This window comes from Mirounga angustirostris, unplaced genomic scaffold (assembly GCF_029215605.1).
Source record: "Mirounga angustirostris isolate CCGP_5_RB_7025 unplaced genomic scaffold, mMirAng1.0.hap1 SCAF_14, whole genome shotgun sequence".
NCBI lineage: Eukaryota > Metazoa > Chordata > Mammalia > Carnivora > Phocidae > Mirounga > Mirounga angustirostris.
Window position 1 is genome coordinate 39,442,740 of NW_026991722.1, and position 23,823 is coordinate 39,466,562.

The 23,823-nt window shown below is 41.6% G+C and overlaps 1 protein-coding gene across 7 annotated transcripts in view; it reads left to right on the forward strand.

The window, feature by feature from the left end:
• The first annotated feature begins 1,181 nt into the window (after positions 1 to 1,181).
• Positions 1,182 to 23,823, forward strand: part of GAREM1 (GRB2 associated regulator of MAPK1 subtype 1) — a 211,038-nt gene continuing 188,396 nt past the window's right edge. For 4 of the 7 annotated variants that reach the window (XR_010407269.1, XM_064577775.1, XM_045886875.3 and 1 more), the window contains exon 1: positions 1,183 to 1,748. Coding sequence is in view for 5 of the 7 variants with exons in the window: in XM_064577775.1 (XP_064433845.1) it covers positions 1,628 to 1,748 (121 nt within the window). In the remaining 2 variants the exon portion in view is untranslated. Of the gene's footprint in view, positions 1,749 to 23,823 lie in introns of all 7 variants that reach the window. The other 3 variants (XR_010407270.1, XM_064577773.1, XM_064577774.1) reach the window with 1 other exon arrangement.

A 23,823-nucleotide genomic window follows, 5' to 3' on the forward strand; every position in this document is an offset into this window, starting at 1 on the left:
GTGCTTTCAAGTCCCCTTGGTTGGGCAAAGCAGGTGCTTGTTCTGCCTTATGCACTAAACACTGAATACTGTTGAAAAACAAAAGAGTTGATACACAACCCTTTCACCTGGCACCCACTCACCTCTACTAGTGTAAAATAATGCTAAAAAAAAGATTAGCACACAAAGGTCAGGATCTGCTTAGATAAAGAGGAACTCTACAGCCACCTTGACCTTCCGAGCACTGTCCGCAGTGAGCAGGCTACGCGCAATACTGGGGGAAACAACGATTTATCATGGAAAGTAAACTGGATTTGAATCCTAGCACTGCTGTGTACAAGCTGTGTAATCTGGCCAAACTACCTAACGTCTTGGTATGCGTATCTAGAAAAAGGGAATTATCCCAACCTTAAAGACTGGAAGAGAATTGAGAAAAGCATGTGAAAACAGCTGGCCCCGGGAGGCTCCAGGTAACCTAGTCTGCTCTTTCCCTTGGCGTGTTTATGGGGGTTGGTGACCTCACACCCCACGGTCTCCAGCATCTCATTCGTACAACGAAGGTACTGAACCGAACGGTCACCTTCCCCTTTGTGGGCGCTGATCACTCATCATCACCTCTCTCCATCTCGGTGCTTCGGCATTTTCCGGGCTGCCTAGCAAAGTCTAGACTGGTAGGAAGAACTTCCAGCTCCATTGGTAGAGTTGTGGGGTTGGGGGAGAAACGCTAAGCAGTGCTCCACGCCTGCCTTTTCCCTGCTGGTCTGTCTGTGACACTCTCAAGAGGTGAACACCAAAGAGGTCCCTTTTGTGGCCCGTATGAGCAACTCCAGCGGCAGGGCGGGGACTAGCAAGGGACCGTGCCCGACGCCACGACTGGGAGAAAGATTCCCTAGCTCGCTCCGTTCCTGCTGGGCTCCGGGATGGGCCGTGGGCTGGGAAGGAGTCCGGGCGCGCAGTGACGCCCGGGAGGCTGCAGGGCGCGGGAGCGGTCGGACGGGGGAGCGAGAGCTAAAGCTTGCAGCGCACGCCGAGCCGCAGGCGTCGGCGGCCGCCGCCGGGCGCCTGACGCCCAGCCGAGGCCGCCGGGCCGCGGGAGGCGGAGGCCGAGCGGGAGGAGGAGCGGGCGGTGCCGGGGAGGCGGAGGCGGAGGCGGAGGCGGTGTCTCCCCGAGCTGCGCAGGCGTTGCTCGCACCTTGTTGGTCAGTGCTGGGAGCGCTGCTATGGCGTTTCTCAGACCCGCGGCTCCTCCTCACACGCTCGAGGCGGAGGGAAGGAGGGGTAAGAGGAGGAGGAGGCGAGCGGGCGGCCGCCGCAGCTGCAGACCCGGGGCCAGAGAAGGAGGCGGAGCGGGAGCCGCCGCAGCCACCCCGGCCGCCGCCGCCCGCAGCCGCGGGGCTGCTGCGAGTCCTCTCCGGGCTTGAGGGCACGCGGGGCTCCCTGGCCATGCCCCGCATTGGTCGCTGAGCCGGGCGCGGGCCCCCTCCTTCCCGGCCGCCTCAGCCGCCGTGCCCCCGGGCTGCCCGCGGCCGGAGTGCCCGGCGCCTCCCGCGCGCCCCAGCCCGCGAGCGCGAGCAGTCGCGGCCGCCGAGGCGCGGGTGGTGCCGGCGGCGGCGGCGGCGGGAGCGCGGGGCAGGAGGAGGCGGGGAAGATGGACCCGGCGCCCTCGCTGGGCTGCAGCCTCAAGGATGTGAAGTGGAGCTCGGTGGCCGTTCCGCTCGACCTGCTGGTCAGCACTTACCGGCTGCCCCAGATCGCGCGGCTGGACAGCGGTGAGTCCCGGCCCGGCCGCCAGCTCAGGGCAGACCGGCGCGGACCGCAGTCTCGGCGCGGATGTGCGCGCGTGTGCTGGGGAGGGTGGGACCGGGTGGGGAGTGGGCTGCCCGCCCCGGCGCTGGAGTTGGCCGGAGCGGCTGCCGCAGCCCTGCCGCGTTGCTCTCAGCAGCAGCTGGAGATGTGAAAATCAGAGCCCTTGCAGTGTAATTAAAAAGGACGCCTTAAAAAAAAAAATCAACATTGGGGAAACCTCTGCAGATAGTAATTTTGGAGGCGAGCTGTCCCTCCTCACCCGCCTGCAAGAATTACTCAACCTGGGAAACCCTGAAGAGTTATCTTGGGCAACTTTCTTACAAAATCATTGTGCTTTGGGTGGCATCTGTATTTTGGATGCTCTCCTTCCCCTCCCCCCCCCCCCCCCCCCAAGAAGCAGCAGATTTAAGAGGAAAAGCTCCTGGGTGACCAATGAAAGGGATCACATTTCTCAGAGACCTTTTATTACAGCTTGTCTGTTTTGTTTAACTGAACTGAAAGTAATTTGGGGCTGAGTGTAGAAAATGTTTTCAGCAGAAGTGATGGTATGCTTAAGGTTAATTATTAGCTTAGCACATTTCGAGCCTGGAAAAAATTTAAGTCTCCAGAACCTATATTGATTGGGAACCTGAGCTCGAAACTAAGAAATGCTTGTATTTCCTGAAACTGACCACCAGAAATCAACCAACATCCCCCAGCTGTTCCCTCTGCAGTGTGACATCTGCAAACAAGTGCATACTGTCAAGCAAGTAGACCCCTTTCAGTTTGCATCATCACATGTAAGGTGGCAATTTAGGTGTGTCTTGTCTTGTGTTTTCACAATAACTTCAGTTGATTTGGGCTTCATGTAATTTTAGACTGTTTTCGGAAACATGCTCTGCCGTGGGGCTGCTGGAAAGCACTTGGGCCCAGGTTGGCAGGCGAGCAGATAGAACTGTGGTCACACAGGCCAAGTTAGAAAGAAGAGCACTGAGCAGAAAGATGTCATTTCAAGTCACATGGATTTGGGTTACTCCTTTTCTGGAGTACAAGAGTGTGTAACATGAGATGTGTAAATGTCCAAAGGCATTTTTATTCTGTTTCTTATCTGTGGGGTTAGATGAGACATTTGAAGTACTGATGTGAGAAATAAATGCAAGAAAGTTCATGAAAGCAATCTTGGCCATGCTTTCTAGCCTTGTTTGGTTGGACTTGGTAGTGGTGGGAATAAACTAGGAGTTTTCAAACTAGTAATGAAGTGCAGATGAACCCAGGAAGGACAGGTGGTGTGTTGTGGCATTTCTGCTTGCAGTGGGGTGGGAAAGTGTTCCTTGCTTTAACTATGTATATGCAGGTCTGAATCTGTGTGTGTGTGTGTATGTGTGTGTGTGTTCATATTCACACTGTTTCATTTCCTCTTCTGCTGTGCAAAATTGTGTGTATTGGAAGGTTTTGAATCCTCACCTTTTCCGATCTTCTCTCATCACTGCACATTGCCAAAACTTCTTACCTAGGCAGAGAGCATTGATGCATGTGGTATAAAAGTCACCCAAAAGCTTCATTAAGTTGAACGTTTAAAGAGGCCGAATGTCAGTTGCAGATAGAACTTTTAGCTTTATTATCTGCTTTCCTATCCCTGTCATTCATAAGAAGGATCTGAATCAGCAGTGTACTCATCCCACACTTCTTTTTAAAATGAGGACGTGGGTTGCAAGTCCTAACACTGTGTCCTTTCAAGCTGTGGAATGGATTTTGATCACTGTGTAATTCCAATTGTTGATTGTAAATTTTCTCTTCTTACCCCTTGAGAATCAACAGTGGCACATACAAATTTGGAATCATAGCCAAATACTGCTTTATACCTTGTTTCTTTCACATAACAGTCCCATCTTATTTAAATTTTTTCTTGTCTTTAATAGCTGCATACCATTCCAGGGGATGGCTATACTATATAATCTAGTTCTCTATGGTGGACATCAGCTGCTCCGTTTTTTTACTATTACAAGTTGTGATGTATGAAGACCCTTACCCATAAATCTGTTTGGGCTGGTATATAGTCCTGCCTTTCTGAATAGACATGTGAATCCTTTTTGAGTCCTTCATATACATTGTCAAATTGCTTTTCAGAGTCTAAAGGTGATACTCATTTTGACTACCATGAGAATTATGGGAGTGCCACTCTCCCCACAGCCTTACAATATTAAGTAACCTTAAACAAACAAACAAACAAACAAACAAAACTTTGCTAATCCGATGAGGGGAAAGTGTTAGCTTTCCAATTAAATTTGGATAACCTTTCAAAGAGTCGATCATTGATGCCATGCTTATTTTTAGTCACGTTTCACAGCATGCTTAGAACGTATTCAGGACATGTTGCCATATTTATAAAAGCTGTAGGTGAAATCTCAAGTTTTGTGCAGTCCTCATTCTGTGTCCTTTTGCCAGTTTTAGTACTGCAGGTACATTTTACACACACACACACACACACACACAGACTCCATACTTGACATGAAAGGTAGTCATTTTCCAAATCACTTATTTTAAAAGAGACTAGAAAGAAACGGAAAAACATGCCACAGCTGACATAATGCCAAGAGAGAACTGTTGGCTAATTTTAAACAGTCATTAAAGAACATTAAACATCTAACTTCATAACTGTTGACTATTGAATGCCTACTACGTGCTGTATGTTTCTAGGTGCTTGTTGCATATTGTCTCAAATTCTCAGCACCCCATTTTAAGGACTTTGGGAACCTGAGATTCAGAGAAATTGAGTGACATACTTGGTAAATGTGTGGTAGAGTCAGCCAACTTTCTGACTCTAAAGAAAGACCTTTTATCTCAGACTTTACCTTCTCGTACTAAATGGGAGTAGGTTTAAAGTAGGTCTAATGTCTACTCTAAATAGCCCCACTGTCTCTCTGAGAGCTTGAGGACCGGAAAGTCAATATTTTTCAAACAGTGTAGACACCGAATTAAGTGCTGGCCTCATCCATCATATTTAGACTACTTTCTGCTTCCCAAAGGAGCGGCTGACAAGATGTAAGGGGCAGTAGGGAAGAAGAGAGTACGAAATCAGAAAAAGAAGGAAAAACATGGTATCTGAGGGCTTATGTACATAGATGGGCCTGTTGAGATTACTCCTCAGTACAGTGGCCATACTTAAAATATTAACTACACAGTAAGGAACTCTCCAATTCTTTGCATAATGCATGTTACGCCTGAAATGCCAGTCAGATAGACACATTCAATATTGCATCCCCAGTGGTGATATTTGTCATCGAATGATAAGAGAAATACAAAATAGTGAGCCTTTATGGTATTGCTTCATGAATTTTTCTGGAAAACACAAAGAAAAGTACTCAAGAAGTAGCAATTCTCCTTAGGGAGTAAGATACAAGCTCATCAGCCAAAGGCTAACCCCATCAGCAATGCAGTTGAGATTAGATATTTAACCTGGTCATCAGTCTGAGAAACTGTTGGCTGTAGAACCAGGTTCAACAGATGTGTTTATGACCAAGAAGAGGGTGGAGCAAATGCTAATCCCCACCCCATCTCCAGCCCATCCTAGCTCACAACTCGGTAGGTGGGAAATTGTTCATTCTTTGTCTCTTCAGTTATTTTGCCTTGGAAAGGCTCCAGTGGTTGGTCTATAGCAGTGTTCTTCCACGTTTTTTGTTCCTGTAGCTCCTAAAAAATCCTGTAGACGTCTGTACCCTAGGCACATTTTTAAGCTGATTGCTAAAACTTTTCATCTTAAGTTTAAACCGTTGCAAAGGATGTCATTTTTCAGCATATTATAAACCTTGACCTTTTAAATTCTTACATCATTAAAAATACTTTAGTAGGTCTATAGTTGATTCCCAGTATCATTCATTTTTAAAAAATGCATGAATAAGTTCTTAAACAGTTAAAATCTTTACACCTTTTTTTCTCCTTAAATTCATATTTTCGTTTTCCTTCCCCTACAGAATTCTATCCCAATCCAATATATTTTTATGCTTGAAAGTGTCTTATTGATCACTCTGTCATACTTTCTTTCTGTAACAAAAATATATATAAATTGAAACCCAATATTTTGTATTTCTTTTGACCTTAGGGCTCTTCATATTTGAATGTTTCAGGTTGTTTGAAATGAAGAATTGGAAATTACCCGATTTAGAAAAGGCCTTGCAACCCAGATGCTAAAGCCTCACTCCTTTACATGCATTAGCGTTTTTATTTGTTTCTTTGTTGGTCACCCTGAGGTCTTTACAACCTGGGGTCATGCAGTTTAGAAAGATCTAAAGATGCATTGTTTCTGTAAAGTGGGTGAAGGGTCTTTGTGACGGGGAAGTGGTGGAGGACAGCTTCCATTCATCCTGGGGTGGTGTCCGTCCATCATAGCCATGATCCCAGGCAAATCAATTTTTAGACAAGAGAATATTGGGAAGTTGGGGCTCTGGTAATTGACTCCCCTACAGCTATGATGGTAAGTATTGGCTTTGCATCAAGTATGTACCCTGTTCGAAGAATGCTGGCCTCCCATCAGTGAAAGATGAGTTCATGGCCCTGTTTGGTGAAAGGAAAAGGAAGACCACGCCTGTATGGAATGACTGGGAGGGAGAAAAAGATGGTAGAGTTGGAGGCAGCTGCAGTGATGGATCAGCAGCAACCTCTCCTTTCCAGCTGTGCAGGGGAATCAGAGCCAGTGATCATCCCCAGGTGTGTTGGCACTGTGGGAGCTTGGTTCTTGCTTTGTGCTGAAGTGCTTCTCTAACTAGCATGTAAGTGCCCGGAAGGCTGAAGGAACAGAGACGTGAACACTCTGAACACGGCGAGGCTCCATTTGGCCGTTTGCAAATGTCAGAGGTGTTTCTAGATCTGTGTTTTATTTTTGAAAATAAGTTCTCAAAATCTCCATGATTGATGTGTGTGTGTGTGTAATTTTTTTCTAAATTAACTTAGTGTCAGTCTTGTTCCCAGAAGATGTGCCTCTCCGTGGCTTCGTTTCCCCTGACATTCTATATTGTAAGAGGGTACATATGCCCCAGGGGGGAGAGATAGTAGTTGAAAGAATGCTGGATTTGGAGCCTAGAAACCTCTCTGCTCAGGTTCAGGGGCTGCCATTTCATAGTTATGTGCCTTCGTGGCACCCCTTTGATTTGTAGAAATCTCATGCAGAAGAAGATGTACATTATACTGGTCCATGTATCTCATAGTTACTGGTTAATTTGTTTATTCAATCAGCTAATATTTAGTAAGCCCCTGCTATGTGTCAAGCCCTGTTATAAGTATGGGGACAATAAAACTGAACAAATCAGGAATCTCTGTCCTCATGCAGCTGCATTCTTGTGTATCTGCTTACTGTAAGAGTTAAATGCAAATATGGGAAATAAATATGTATTGCAAAACAGCACACATACATAAGATTGGAGTAGTGGAGGTGAGACCAGTTGAGAGGGAGGCTTCAGAGTGCATCAGAAGTGCACTGAATAATACTTTATTATTTTTGTACAGCTAAAGATACTGAGGGAAGCACTCTGGGTGACTTTAGTGTATTTCCTTCTGAGTATTTGAGATCTGGTAATCCCCAGGTTATAAAAAGGTGGCATTAAGATCTTTATCAGAGAGAAAGTGTTATGAACTAACTAACCCAAGATTGTATTTGGGGGAGCGACCAGAGCAGGAAGTTAGGAAAGAAACTTTTAACTTAATCCAGCATCACATGTAAGTCTGAACAAATGCTACCAAGACCCTTGAATCTTTTTCTAGTAGATACTCATCGCTACTTTTACTGGGTTGATTATGATTTTCTGAGCACTTACATAACTGTTAGCAGGAAAGGAGTGCCTTGTATAATGTATATACAAGGTGGGTGATAAAGAAAGCCTCTTGAATATTCTTTCATATACCATATTCTTTCACTTTCCTCTAGTTACCACCTATTCTAATTTTCCATGCCTACAAATTAATGAAAAAAGAATAGGAAGGGACGTTCTGGGCAGCGATAAGCATTCAGACCCACAAGACAAGATTTGGACATAGCTCCTTCAGTGCTCTTGCTTTTCAAGTAAGATGGCTGTTTTGAAAGCCTTAAGTCACTCGGTCATCTGTAAAAGGAAAACTGGTTTGACCGTTGTGATCGACTGTATCATAGTTTAAAGAGTGTATTTGAGTCTCTTTTGCTCCTTTTGGCTGCCTTATTGAAATAGCAAGTCCTAGTAGGCCAGCTTGTAAACTCGTTTATTTTTGAGATTCCTGAGGTATCTGTCTTTTTACTTACTGAGCTGCAGTTCTAGGAAGACTGATAAACTCCCTCTGGTCTTCAGCAGAACTATCAATCTTAAGAACACCAGCTATTATATGTAACTTGAAAAATAACTTTTATTGCTGCTTTATGTATTATTTTGTCATATTTGACAAAAGGGAAAATACCTGCTAAAATATTTTAAGTCTCATGGGATTTAAGCCGTTTAGAAGACATTTCCACGAGAAGATGCTCCCCCACATCTTAGCCCCCATTCCTACTCCTTAGTGGCACAAAAATGTTTACTTGAATTTCAGGTTAAAGGTATCTACAATTATTTTTGCTATTTCCCAGCTCCTAGCACAATGCCTGGTGTATAAAAGATATTTTATAAGCAGTTAATACATGAATGAGCAAATCTCAGAATTAACAATTTTCAGGTCCAAAATGTCTGCATTACTAAAGCATCTATGACTCTGCACGTTTGAAATAAAATTTCACGTTTGTTTCAACTGTGATAGGCATATTCGTAAATACATAAATTGGAACTAAGATGGTAGGTCTTAAAATTAGCAGTAGGGAAAATAAAGACTTAGTGGACCAACATGATGAAATAATGATTCTTAGGATCATTAGTTATTAATATTTTAAATAAATTACTTCTAGAAATTACAACTCCTTTTTAGATTCTTTGCTCTCTTGCTAGTTCTTTGGTTCCAAAATTAAGATGCCTCCTTTACATATTACATGTAGCTATGTCATTGAGTTTTTAATTTTGTATGGACTAGAATACTATCAGTCTTCAGAATTAGTCAACTCTTACAGTATAATAAAGAATAGGACTGATTGGATAGTCAGCTAACCATTAAACTCTCCAATGTATCATCTTCTCAGTGTACCAGGGATATTACTTCTAAGCAAAGTAAGCCACTTGGTTTAAATAGTGTTACAAAACTACAACTGCTAATTTGGTACAGTTGTCATCTTCCTAGAATAGCCCCAGGATTGACTTGAAACCTTAGTGTCTTAATCCCATACAATGAGTTTCCTTTTATGCCCTTGTGGGAATATTACATGGTGGTAAAAGAAGGAAAAAACAATGTTCCCAAGCCTTTTTCCAGTTTTGTGGGTGAATTACTTTGTAATTAAAGGGCAAGTCATTTTAATTGATTCTGCTAATTCTTAAACCTAGTTTGAAGTATTTAAATACCACTTGGGCTTTGATGGCTTAATGGTTGTTTAATAAATACCAAGTTATTGAATTTAAAATGCAATGTGAAGCCTTATAGTTATGAAGATATTTGTTATTTAGGTTAATATCTAACATCTTCAGTAAGTTGTTATGATTAGGCCTGGTTACAGCTTAGAAGGGAATATGAACAGTGCTTAAAGATATATCCCTGTGAAGATTTGAAGTAAGTTATGTTCTGTTTTTCTCCACTCAGTAGAGGAAAACTTCCTTGGTCAGACATTTTCTTTTTCAAATATGACCGTTCCCTCAATACCAGAGTTTATGATGTTGGAAATGAAGATCTGCTCTTGATAATTATTTTGGATAATTAGTTTACATTGACTGTGTTTTCCTCGTGGCAGGAAACTAGATGCAAATATCTAAAAGTAACCAAAAAGGGGTAAATGTTTACTTTTCTATTTTAATATTCTGTTACCTTGTAGGTAATTAGGAAGCACTGGTTTTAACAGTCTGTCATGCATTCAAAATCAGGTTAATGAAATGCCTCAGGAAACATATCCATGGATTGATACTCAAAAACTTTTAATTGCCTCTCTTTTCCTTTATCAGCAACAGATGAGCAAAGGATGGTTGGAATCAAAGAACTAGCATCTATTCCATTGTCATTGCTGGTCCGCAGAAAGGTTATGCTTGAGATCTTCAATTTTAGTCTGTTTCGGTTACAGTTGAAATAATGCAAGATCCATTTTTTACCTTGACCCACAGTGACCCACGAAATCAACCAAGCACCAGACCCAAGTTAAAAACAGTTTAATTTGTTGTGTCTAAAGAGAGAGAGCTCTAGAAGATATAGATTACCTACTTAAACATAAGTAAGTAAGTAACATGAGGCTTTATACAGATATTCTGCTGCCCCCCCCCCTTTTATTTTGGTCCCATCTTTTGGGAGAAACGGAGAGCCACTGAGAATAGACAGGATCAGAAGAAATTTTCACAAGCTCATCATGGCCAGGTACATCAGTTAAAGTTAATTTTAGTAGTGCATAACAGGAAAAAAAAAAGTGATTTATGCAATATGGAGATTTCTTTCTTTTCATATAAAAGGAGTCTGAAGGCATCTATTCCAGGATAGATACGGCAGATCCAGAATGAAGGACCCAGGCTCTTCGTGTCTTTCTGCTCTTCATCCTTAGGAGATAGTTTTCACTTCATGGTCCTTAATGGCTGCTGGAGCTCTGGCCATCATGTCTGCATCTCATACAGCAGGAGGGTAAAAGGGTATGCCTTATCACCAGTCCTAACACAGCACTTCACATATCTCATTGGTCAGGACTTCTCTATAGGCAGGAAAGTAAGGAACTGAAGTCTTAACTGGACACAATACCCATGAGTTCTTACTACAGGAGAGGGGAGCATTGGATATTGGGAGCTGTTTAGCAGTCTCTGCCATTTAGATTTGTGCTTACATGTTTTTTCTTCACCTTTTTTCCTACACAAAACCTTAGCAAAATAACTATGCATTTGGCCTGAATTCCTTAACATATTGTATAGGTTTTTCTTTAGCTCAGATAGTTTGAACCTCTTGCTCCAGCTTTTCTCTTTTCATCCTTGAGGATGAGCTAAAACCTTAAAGCAGTTCCACTGAAATACCCTCTATTAGATGTGAAAGTACTTTATAAGTAAGCCATGAAAAGTTGTGTACTTGTAAAAAATTATTGTTATAAGACACTCCTCACATTCTTACTTGGCTTGCTACTTTTCAGATTTGCTCTCTGATCTGATGCACAAAATGGTAATAGTTGTCCAATTGTTTAAGGGTGCTTTTTTCTCCCTGCTTTATTTCTTTTGCCAGAGAGGCTTGGTGGTTATGTTTTAAAAAGGTATTTACTGTTTTCCTCCAGATATCGTTATTATTGAGAATTTGGAAAATATAGACCAAAAGATGACGAAAATGAGTATCAGTTTTAATTCCAGAAGTTACATAACTTGTTATGTAACCATTATTAACATTTTCCTGTTATGCAGGCATGGCATGTAAATGGAGACTATAAAAGTGGAAAAAGACCAAACCATATAAAATTGCATTTTTGATTTCACGTTAGATCATGAGCATTTTCCTTCATTATTAGTATCCCTTGAAAATAAAATTATTATGACTTAATTGGATTCTGTTATTAGCAATAAACCATTATTTACCTGACTTTTTAGTTGTTAGACATTTAGTTGTTTTGAGTATTGTGTTTTCGAGGATATCTTTGTAAGTGAATTGGTCAGTTTTATATCATTTCATTATTTGGGTTTCCTGGAAATGGGATGATTATTCAGAATTTATTATTTTTAGATTGTTGATATGTGTTGCTAAATTGTATCCAGAAAAGTTTGTACCATTAGCAGTGAATGGGTAAGCTTATCACTTTATACATCATTGACTATCATAGTTATTTCTTAGTCTTTGCCAATTTAGATAATTTAAAAATTGGCACTTTTTCTAATTTGTGTTTCTTTGATTACTAGTAGAATATCACCAGTAATTTTATCATATTTCTTTTGTGAATTTTATGAGCCCTTTATTCCATTTTTTGGTAGAGTTTTTCAAAGCTGTACTTTTCTTTTTCAACCTGGATATTGGTTTTAAGTGTTATGTTCATTGTTGCATTGTGAAGAAGGAATCTTCTTCCATTGTATAAAATAAAATAACCTTATGAAAGTCTTGGTACAACTGTGCTGTGTATTCATAACATGAATTCAAGTCATGGAGAGGACCCCACAGATACTTTGTTGTTGATAAATTCCTGTGCATTGCATGAAACTAAGCTGAGCAGTAAGGTTCATCACTATCTGGTTTCCAGGGCCAAGAATAAGTTGACAAGTTTACTACATTTGGGGCAGTTGGAGTTTTCTATTCTCTCTTTTACAAAAGGTGGACCCCAGCAATGTTAGAGCCTGTTGAAGCTTAGAACCTGAGTGCTGATGTGAGAGAATAAATAATAGAGATTCACAGACAGCTTCCAGACATCAGGGAAAAAAGCAAACATGATGGCTTGAATGTCATTTCATTTCTTCTGTTGAATATCTGTGTCAATGTCAGCTTCAGTGTAATGTCTAAGAAGAAGGGAACCACAGAGAAGGGGAAAAAGCCCAGTTTAATTCTCTATGTATAGGCAGTGATTGATGGGGAATAAAATGCGTATCCCTTTACCAACTTGGCACAGAGGACTCTGAATAGTTCTGTTTATCAGTGGATTGAGGTGACATTTGCCAAAAGTGAAGTACAAGATGACTTTAAGATTATTTTTTTCTGCCAAAGAGGAAGCTTCAAATTAACTTTATAGTAGATCAGGTAGTTTATGAATTGTTTTATCCCTCCCCCTAGTCTTCTCTCTCTCTCTCTCTCCCCTTCCCTCTTTTTCTCTTTCTCCCTCCTCTCCCCCTCACTCTCACTATTTTTTTTTTTAAGATTTATTTATTGGAGAGAGAGAGAGAACGTGGGGCGGGGGTGGGGGAGAGGGAAAGGGAGAGAGGGAATCCCTAGCAGACTGCTCACTGAGTGAGGAGCCCCACAGGGGGCTTGATCCCATGACCCCAAGATCATGACCTGGGTGGAAACCAAGGAGTCAGAGATGCTTAACCCCTAAGCCACCCAGATACCCTGCTCACACTCCTTTTCTTGATTCAGTTGGGAAGATACAAGTCTGAGTAGACTCTGCAGTTGACTACTGAGCAATATGGACACCTGGGTGGCTCAGTCGGTTAAGCGTCTGCCTTCAGCTCAGGTCATGATCCCAGCGTCCTGGGATCAAGTCCCACATCGGGCTCCCTGTTCAGCAGGGAGTCCTGCTTCCCCACTACCGTTTCTCCACTGTTTGCGCTCTCTTTCTCTCAAATAAATAAATAAAATCTTAAAAAAAAAAAGAATACTGTGCAATAGATACTACAGGAGTTTTATGCTAATAAGTGGAGACCAGAGAGAAGGGAAGGAGGAAAATATATGAACTATGTATAAATATCTAGTTTCAAAATTGTCACAATGAAACAAAACTTCATTTCCCTTGATGATTAACATAATACATTCATTATGAAGAATTTGAATACATAGAAATATTTAAAAACTAAAGATAATCTGAGCTCCTACCACCTTGAGATACCCACCATCAACATTTTGGTGACTGTCCTTCTCATATATCCTCTGTTCACACACACAGACACACACACACCCTTAAAATTTTACATGAACTAAAAATCTTAGGTTTTTTTTTTTTTTTTTTGCTTTCTCCTTTCACATCAACCCCTACTCCTCCAACCCAACCCTGCCTACCCCCCAACCCACTTTTTTAATCCAGTACATATCCTTCTTTTCTCCAGTCTCACATAATCCCACATCGACATTAGATACACATACAAAGGCACATACTGGAAGAGAAATGTGTCATTGCTTTATAAAAATGGGATTATATTCATATTTTTTTCTTTTGGTTGTATCACTCATGGGAATTTTTATGAAATACTGGGTGTAAAACATTCATTCTTTTTTCATAGCTGCATGATATTCCACAGAGTGGAAATACTCCTTCTATTGATTGGTGTTCAGTTTGTTTCTAATTATTAGCCTCTAAATTATACTTCACTAAACCTCAATACACCTAAGTCATTAATTTGCTCATTGTTTCTATAGAAGTCTGTGATTTCTATCTCATGTCTTTTACTTCTCCCAAAACATCTTTGATAGCACTGTCTTACTGATTCTCTTAATCACACATGCAAAGATCAAAATTAAGTCTTTTTAGGAAAAATATAGGGGAAAGTGGGTCTTCCTTCCCAGTATCACAGTTCACAGAAGTGGAATTGATTTAATAGATGTTGCCAAAATGCTGTCCAAAAAGTCCGTAACAATTCTCATTTCCATCATTGATGTATGAGAATGCTAGTTCTCCAAGTCCATGTCAACAGTAGCTATTATAAAGTTTTTAAAAAATATTTGCCAGCCTAATGGATACAAAACGAGATCTTGTTGCTATGTTAATTTGCATTTCCCTGGCTATTAGTGATTTTGTGCCCTTTTTATATGATTGTTTACCATTTAGATTGCTCTTCTGCAAAATGAAATCATACTTTTTGCTGGTTTTTCTGTTGTTGACTCATTCTTGCCAATTTCTAGATGCTATTTTGTATATTATAGAGAGATTTTTCCTTATTTACATTTATCTATTGACTTTATGTTACATTTATCCATTTCAAAATTTTTAATTTTTATATGGACAGACAAGTCTCGTGTTTTCACTTTTGGCTAAGAAAGATCTTCCTGACCCCTAGAATATATGTGTAGTCTCTTAGATGTTCTAGTAAGATGTAAAAGTTTTTTATTTAAGTCTTTAATCTGTCTGGAATTCATTTTTACATATGATGTAAGATTTTTATTTTCTTCCGGACTGTTGGTATGCCAGCCCATTTACTCAAAAGTTTGCTTAACTACTGAATTGAACTATCTTTGTCAAATTTATTTTGCTCTTTAAAAGTAGAAAAAATACATTTCAACTGCACCTGTCTTTCAGGGAATGCATTGGGCTGTGATCTAAGAATACTTGCAGTTAATGAAATTTGAAAAAAATCCTTTATTCCTCAGAGAAGTGGCTAGGGCCACCCCAGTCTTGACTTACTCCTCTTTTCCAGTGGCTGTGGGAGGCCTGAGATTTGTTTTTCTAAAGAAAATTTTAATTCATTTTAAAGCCAGCGCTACCCTGGTGAGTCTGGGAAATGATAGTAACTTGTTAGATGCCTTCTGGAATATAGTCCAGATGCTTTGGCAATAAGTTTTCTCCAGGGAAGAATCTGTTTTAAAATGATACTTTACTAAGCTGCTGGTCGTGTGTGTGTGTGTGTGTGTGTGTGTTTGTGAGTGTGAGAGAGAGAGAGAGAGAGGGGCAGAGAATGTGCCTTTCAGAATTTAAGAAGCATTTGCAAGTTGCCCTCAACTTTAGACTACTTAATTGAAAGTGTATTTCCTCCATTATTTTTTGGATGAGGGGCACACTTTCACACACCATTCTTCTATTTTTATTTTATTTTATATTTAAGTAATCTCTACGCCCAGCATGGGCCTTGAACCCACAACCCTGAGATCAAGAGTGGCATGCTCCATTGACTGAGTCAGCAAGGTGCCCTTTTCACACACCATTCTTTTTTTTTTTTTAAGATTTTATTTACTTACTTGACAGAGAGAGACCACAAGCAGGGGGAGCGTGGAGTGGGAGAAGGAGAAGCAGACTCCCTACCGAGCAGGGAGCCCATTAACGGGGCTGGATCCCAGGACCCTGGGATCATGACTTCAGCTAAAGGTAGACACTTAACCAACTGAGCCATCCAGGCACCCCTCACACACCATTCATAATATATATATGTGTGTGAAAAAATTTCATAATGGACTACATCTGTTCATTTTTAAAGACTTAAAGTAAATTTCTCTTACATATTCCTTACCTCCCACAAAATCTTTGATGGCATTGTCTTCCTCAGTCCTCTTAATTTCACATGCAAGGACCAACATTAAATCTTTTTAGGAAAAACATAGGGCAACATGGGCCTTATATCTCAATGTCAAAACCCAGACTGCATAAATAAAGGAGAAAATAAATAGGGCAAGAAGAGACTCAGAACAGATTATTCTCTGAAACTTTTTCTCCTGCATGACCTCTGCATCAAACTACAACAAAATCTCAATCCTGCATCCCATGAGGAACTTTTAATAGGTTGGAGGCAGGTATGTGTAGAAGTTTTATCACGTCTCTTTTTAGATATGTCTTTCTAAGCCATCTGAGAGCAGACGTCCAGGCTTCTCTTCCCCTTGTACATTTCACAGGGTGTAGCAGGACTCTGGCATGGGGTCTTGGGGATACTCCAGCTTACCCCTAAAGTATTTGCAAGCCCTGCCCGGCTACCCACATGGGTACCTGCACTCTGTTCTTCACCTTGTGACCTGTTAGCAAGTTCTGGGCAAGGAAGGAATGATAATTCCAGTAGCCACTCCTTCCTGCTTTTCAGTTCAAGGGTTTTTTTTAGAGTTCTTTCCCAATCTCTGACTTCTGAAATTACCTCAAGCTTAGGAGAGACTCAATGTATGAGGGTATGTCTTATTTTAGGACTTACTGAATTATATTTACATATATTAACCTCATGGAAAGAAGGTGAAAAATATTCTGAGTCTGGGTGAAGTCAACTCAGCATTAAAATTTTGCTGGAAGAACCTTGAAATTTGGTAATACTATTTAATCAAAAGCTGTTTAATTTGTCCTGATGCATTGTGAGAATGTATTTGAAAATGGAAATGGACATATTTCACTAATTCCAAAGTGTGCATTTTAATAGCCCTGAAATTGGGATGCATCTTATAATTAATGGCATGTCATAGTTTAATCAGCCATGTTTATTCTTTCTTGATTGTTGTGAAGTAATGACTATATTACAAGGGATGGCATCCTTAATTATGCAAACTATGATGGTTCCAGGGAGTATCTTTGAGTCAGATAATTTAAAGTATGAAGCACACATGTGAAACAAGGACTTTTCGTGGACGGTCCAACACAGGGTAGGAGATATTCTAACCTGAAAATCAAGGAATGTTCTCTGAACTATCCACCTCTCACTGAGAAAATATCAGGGTTACATTTAATATTTAACAACAGGTAGGGCGAGGTTCCCTGTACTATACAACTATGGTATAATTTTCCCTCATACTACATTTCTCAACTTTAAGAAATAACTTGATTTCTTTATTTTATTTATTTGTGAGAGAGCGAAAACGAGAGAGAAAGCATGAGCAGAGAGAGGGAGAGGGAGAAACCCGACTTCCATGGAGCAGGGTGCCCAACGTGAGGCTTGATCCCAGGACCTGAGATCATGACCTGAGCCAAAGGCAGATGCTTAACTGACTCAGCCACCCAGGCGCCCCCAAAATAACTTGATTTCTATATCCCCCACCATACTCTCTCCTCCATGAGGGCAGGCACTGTCTTTCATGTTCATCATGGTGTTCCCAGCACCCAGCAGTTTTCAGACTGTCACCTGGGCAACGTGTATGTGTTCAGTCGAGCCTGGTTTGAGGACTGTTCTTTGGTGCAGTCTACAACACACACACATCCACACTCACAGTATAGTGGGTTGAATGGTGGCTTCCAAAAAGATGGGTCCACGTCCAAATAGCTGTAAGTTATTTGTTGCTTTATTTGGAAAACGAGTCTTTGCAGATGTAATTAAAGTTAAGAATCTTGAGATGAGATCATCCCGGATTACCTGAGTGGGCTCTAAATCCAAGGACAAGTGCCATACCAAGGAGAGAAAGGCAGAGGGAGACTTGAGACAGAAGAGGAGGTGGCAGAGACCAGAGTGATAGAGCCACAAACAAGATTGCCTGAACCCACAAGAAGGTGAAAGAGGCAGGGAACAGAATCTCCCCCAGGGCCTTTCAAGGAAGTGCAGCCCTGCCCACAGCTTGATTTTGTACTTTAGGCGTCCAGAACTGTGAGCGTATGAATTTCTGTTGTTTTAAATCACTCAGTTTGTGAAAATTTATTATGGCAGCCAAAGGAAACTACCACACATACGTAAATACACGCATGCACGGAAGCACAAACATACGTAAGTACACCATTTTTGCTAGCCTATAGTTTTAAAAAATGACAGATAAGCTTTTAAAGTTAGAAGTTACAAGTATATAACCTTCTCTAGATTTTCAAAATAATAGTTGACCCTAGCACCCATCAGTAGGCTGATGCATATGTGGGATTATGGAATGTGCTTTTCATAATGGTATTCATTTAGCAACTGTGGGTCCCATGCCTGCTGTCTTATAAACGTAGTAAAGTGCTGGGAACACGAAGATGAATAAATGTAGTCCTGATACTGGAGTTCAGAGGCCCGCTGGGAGCATCTTTATTGACTCTTCTTTGACTTAGCATCTTGTCTATTCTTAGACAACTATTAACGTAATAAGCATCGAAATGCTTCATTCTGAAGGTCAGCTTAATATTGCCAAGAGCTCTTGAGGAAAGTTTCACAGAAAATGTTAATTGACTACTGAGCTAGTCCCGGAAGAGTGGGTAGAGTTTTGGTGGTTTTGGAAGAAGCGGAATGCTATTTCTAACAGAGGTTAGGAACGTCCTGAACAGAGGCAGCTGATGGAGGGTGATAGGAGACAAGGCCCCAAAGGCAAGTTGGAAGTAGAGTTTGAAGAGCTGTAACATGTTGAAGTTTGACCTTTATCTTGTGGCTAAACTGGTGGCTCTTAGCCTTTTGCCCCCCCCCTTCCAGGACACAGATAATAGAGGGTGTTAGAACAGAATACAGGCATAGCTTGGAGATACCGCAGGTTTGGTTCCAGACCACCAAAGTAAAGCGAGTATCACCGTCAAGCAAGTCAAATGAATTTTTTGGTTTCCCAGTGTGTGTATATATATGTTGTTCTTTATGCTGTACTGTAGTCTGTTAAGTGTGTAATAGCATTATGTCTAAACAAACAATGTACATACCTTAATTACAAAGTGCTTTATTCCAAAAAAATGCGAACCATCATTGGAGCTTTCTGAGAGTCGTAATCACTGGTCACAGATCACCATAACAAATATAATAATGAAGAAGTTTGACATTGTGAAAATCATCATAAGGTGATACAGAGACATGAAGTGAGCATATGCTGTTGGAAAAATGGTGTGTTCAATGCAGAGTTGCCACAGACCTTCAATTTGTAAAAAAAAAAAAATGCATCGTCTTCACAATAAAGCAAAGCGCAATAAAACTAGCTTTGCCTGTAGACTGCCACAGAATCCACTCGAGTCCGAAATTTTGGTGAACTCCAACATAAAAATTAGTAAATAATGAACTACAATGATCTGTATTCTAGTAACCGGTAAGCTACTAATGGCAGTAGCAGGCTCCAGAGAGGCCAGTGTAGAATCTTGGACCTTGTGCACTTCCTTGCCTGGCTAAACTCCATCCCCTTTTCTTTCTCTCAAGAAAACTTTTTAGAATTTGAGTGAGTCAGGGCACCTGGGTGGCTCAGGCGGTTGGGTGTCCAAGTCCTGATTTCAGCTCAGATCATTATCTCAGGGTTATGAGATCGAGCCCTGCATTGGGCTCCACGCTGGGTATGGAGCCTGCTTGGGATTCTCTCTCCCTCTGCATGCCCCGCCCCCCGCCACATGCTCTCTTGTCTTTAAAAAAAAAAAAAAAGAATTTGAGTCAAGTTTTCAACTTGAGTGCACTCTAGTTTTTATTTTAAGAATAAATTAGGGCGCCTGGGTGGCTCAGTTGGTTAAGCGACTGCCTTCGGCTCAGGTCATGATCCTGGAGTCCCAGGATCGAGTCCCGCATCGGGCTCCCTGCTCAGCAGGGAGTCTGCTTCTCCCTCTGACCCTCCTCCCTCTCATGCTCTCTCTCATTCTCTCTCTCGCAAATAAATAAAAAATCTTAAAAAAAAAAAAAAAGAATAAATTAAGGGCGCCTGGGTGGCTCGGTCAGTTAAGCGTCCGACTCTTGGTTTCAGCTCAGGTCATGATCTCAGGGTCATGGGATCGAACCACCCCCGCCCCACGCACTCAGTTAGCTAAGTCTGCCTTTCTTCTCCCCCTCCCCCACCTCACGTGCACACACACTCTCTCTCTCAAATACATAAATAAATCTTTTAAAAAGAATAAATTATCTAAGAAACTTTGATACTTTACTAAATACTGGTATTGAGCAACACATTCTATAACTAGCTATGTCACCGTATCTCAGTGTGAAGATCAGTGTTAAGCAAATGACTCATTGTTGTTCCAAGAGTACCAAGGACAGTGCTTGTTTACAAAAGTGCTCCTCAAGTGTTTGTTAATATGAGCAGTGGGAAAATGTTGAAGGGCTTTCAGTATGGGAAGCACCCCATCATATTTAATTTCTAGAATGGCGTGGTGGTGTCATTTTGGAAGATCATTTAGAGCAGGAAAATCTGGGATACTGGAATGACAATATTTGGAAGCTGTAGGGTTAGAATCAAGGAGAAAGATGGCCTCTAGCCAGAACTAGTTCAGTGGGAATATAGAGGAGGGGGTGAATTGGAAATATTTCAAAGGTGAGATTTTCAGGACTTAGGTTTGGATATGGGGGCTGTGAGGAAGAGGGAAGCATTCAGTAGTCCCGAGTTTACTAGCTTGGGTGCTGATGCCCTTATCGGAGATGAGAACGGCAGGCTGCAGGTGGCCGCATTGGTCAGGCTAGGCCAGGGTAGGCAGTGGTACCAATGCTGAGATAGCAGTAGTTTAAAACAGCAGAGGCTTTTGTGCCACGTGTTTATGACGATTTGGCTGGGGGCTCTGCTCTGTCCTCACCCTCACTTCAGGACCCAGCCCTAGTGTATGCTTCCACGCTTGTTGAGGCACTAGAGAGAATATGGCAGATCATGTGTTGGCCCCTTAGGGCTTTTACCTAGAAGTGATGTCCCTTGTGTCCCTCTCACACTCCATTGTTAGTGGCAAATCTCACGGCCACACCTAACTTTCAAGAGGGTAGAGATGTGCAGTCTTTCCCTATACTGGGAATTGACTCCAGCGATCATTGTGGGGGCAGGTGTGGAAAGGCAGCATGCTAATTTGTGGAAATGTTAAACTTGAGGTATTTATTTCAGGGAAATTTAGCTCAGAAGGAACTGGAAATCTGGGCTTGCATCTTGAAAGAGTTCAGGGCTAGAGAAAGAGTATTGGAAGATTTCAATGTAAAGGTCGTAGAACAAGCCACAGGAGTGAATGACATTGATCGGGAGGGAATAGAAGCTGAGCTAATGATGCTAAAAGATCAAGGTTAATAAGCTTGTGGTTACGAATGTTGCAACCCTAAGCGGTATTTTTTTTTTTAGCAGTTTGTTATAACTTTTAAATAATTTTAAGTAAATGTTGGCATAGGAATTGAATTCATCACTTAAGCGGAATTTAGCTTTCTCAGACTCCAAAATTGCTGACTTGCATTTAGTAATTTAAAAGGTGCTTTTAGATTTTGCAGTAGGATTTCAGCCACTTTTCTGACCCAGCAGGGAAGAAAAAGTATTGCAAAGGATAGTTACTGTAGTTTGATCTGAAGAACAGTTAGTTATAAGTTGATTGATACTAAGATTGCTGAGTACTCAGAAAATTAGAATCCTTATAAAATTTCTGCTTGTGCCTCAGACAGAAAGATATGGGCTTACCCTTGCTGTAATGATACTCTTTTTATAGCTCCAATTACTGGCAAAGGGAGGTAGTTAAATAGCACTTTCCCTTATTGGCCAGTGTATCTACATAAGGAGACATGCTTTTTCTGTCTCCATTCTCTTAAAAGGTTCTTGTGCTTTTGCCTGCCCAACCGCCATTGGGGTCTACACCAAAATACCCATTCTTTAAACTTTTTTTTAAAATTTTTTTAAGATTTTATTTATTTATTTGAGAGAGAGACTGAGATAGAGAGAGCATGAGAGGGGGGAGGGTCAGAGGGAGAAGCAGACCCCCTGCTGAGCAGGGAGCCCGATGTGGGACTCGATCCAGGGACTCCAGGATCATGACCTGAGCCGAAGGCAGTCGCTTAACCAACTGAGCCACCCAGGCGCCCCTTTAAACTTTTCATGTAGACATATGTGATTACCCCCAATAAACTTCCCTCCTTCAAGATTATGCACTTCTCAGGAAAATGAAAAAAACAAACCTGGTTTAATGCATGTCACCGTTATTTCTTTGAAGGAAATTTTGCAGAATTAGGATAGTAGTGATGGTAAAATGGTAATTCTGGTCTTTACACTCGAGGTGAACAAGTATTCATAGAACTACTTTTTGATAGCACTAAACTGTGAAGGCTTAAAAAGAAAAGAACAACAAAGCTATAGCTTTTACCTTCTTGACAACAGACACATAAAACTATTAAAAGTAACTGTTCTGTATTCCCCAAACAAGCAACGTCATTGATGTTTACTCCTGGATGATGATTATAATTAACATTTATTGAGGACTAATTATGGTGCTGGCTGTTGTACAACACATTATATACATTATCTCATTTAATTTTCACAGGTACTCTTTGACATAAGGCGACCTACAAGGAACAGAGGTTGAGAGAAAGGCAATAATTAAGCTCAAGCTGGAAAGTGAAGCCAGCAGCCAGTCCTAACTTTTAACGGTTCTTCTAGCTTGCCCCTCCCAATTCTCAGGCCAACAGGAGTCTTTTCCCATTCATATTGCACATTGCAGAATGAGAAACCCTTTTGTCAATCATCTTTATTAGAACTGAACCACTAATAGGCAAGGTACCCAGGATGGGCCTGGTTGCACTGATTGAAGTCACGAGAATCACAACAGCCCCACAGAACTGTTAATAGATGATGGGAACTAAACTGGACACTGGGAATTACTGAGGTGGGTTTTCTATTTTATTTATTTTTTAAAAAACATTTTATTTATTATTTGAGGGAGAGAGATTGAGAGACCAAATGGGAGGAGGGGCAGAGGGAGAAGCAGAATCTCTGGAGCAGGGAGCCGGATGCGGGACCCCATCCCAGGACCCTGGGATCATGACCTGAGCCAAAGGCAGATGCCCAACTGACTGAGCCACCCAGGCGCCCAGGTTTTCAATTTTAAATATTTGTTGTCTTCCTCTCCCACCCTCCCCAACAAGAAGGACTTGGGGTGGAATGTGACAGGTAAAACACATTACTTCCATTTGCACATTCATATATGTGATACTTCTATACATAAACCCATAAATACAGTAATATCCTTCACTTACCTTGGGGTGAGACTTGGCAAAACTCCAACCTTCTTCCCTGAGAGGCTCTGCTTTTGATGTGCATCGGTCACAGAGCCCACACCTGTAGTCAAGTCCTTATCCTGAAACTGAAGAGCAGTGTATTTTACAGTTACAGAGTGAAATAGCAAATGCTGTGGGATCCAAGCAAATATTGTGGAAACTAAGATAGGCTGGTGCCATCAGAAGTGACGAGAACACAAGAAATGTGATCAGGGCGTGCGCTCACACTTAGGCTCCAACCCCAGCAGCTGATCCCCTTCTCCGCCAGTACTCATCTCTACTGGACAGTATTTTTACATTGTGTACTGATTAGCACAACTTGAGCAGTGATTCTTGCATAACTTTTTGGAGATCTGATGAAAGCTGCAAATAGAAATGTGTATAAACAGAGTTTTTCACATAACTTCCAAGTGTTTCTTGCCCGCCCCACCTCTTTCCTGAAGCCCAGGACCCAGAACCCCGAGCTCGTGTGCTTCATCACCGCCCAGTACGTGGTGGCCAGCTCGCCGTGGGGCACATGGGCATGTAGCACACTACGGCCGCTGATGCCATTAGGAATGGAAAGACACACCTCATCATAGCATTTTATTATTTTATTGTCAAATCTTCAGTTTACTGGATAGCTTTCAGGGTGGGATTTTACCCGGGTGGGAGGGGGGAGGTGCCCCGGAGTGGAAAGTAGTAGGGAAGGCTTCTCAAAAACGGAAACATGCACTGTGCATGCAGTTCTGATTTTGCTCTACTTGAGCCTCCCGTCCACTCCGCTGCCACCAAATATCACTGAGCTTACCTAAGGCACGGCCAAATCTGGCCTGCTGCCTGTTTAAGTAAATGAAGTTTTACTAGAAGA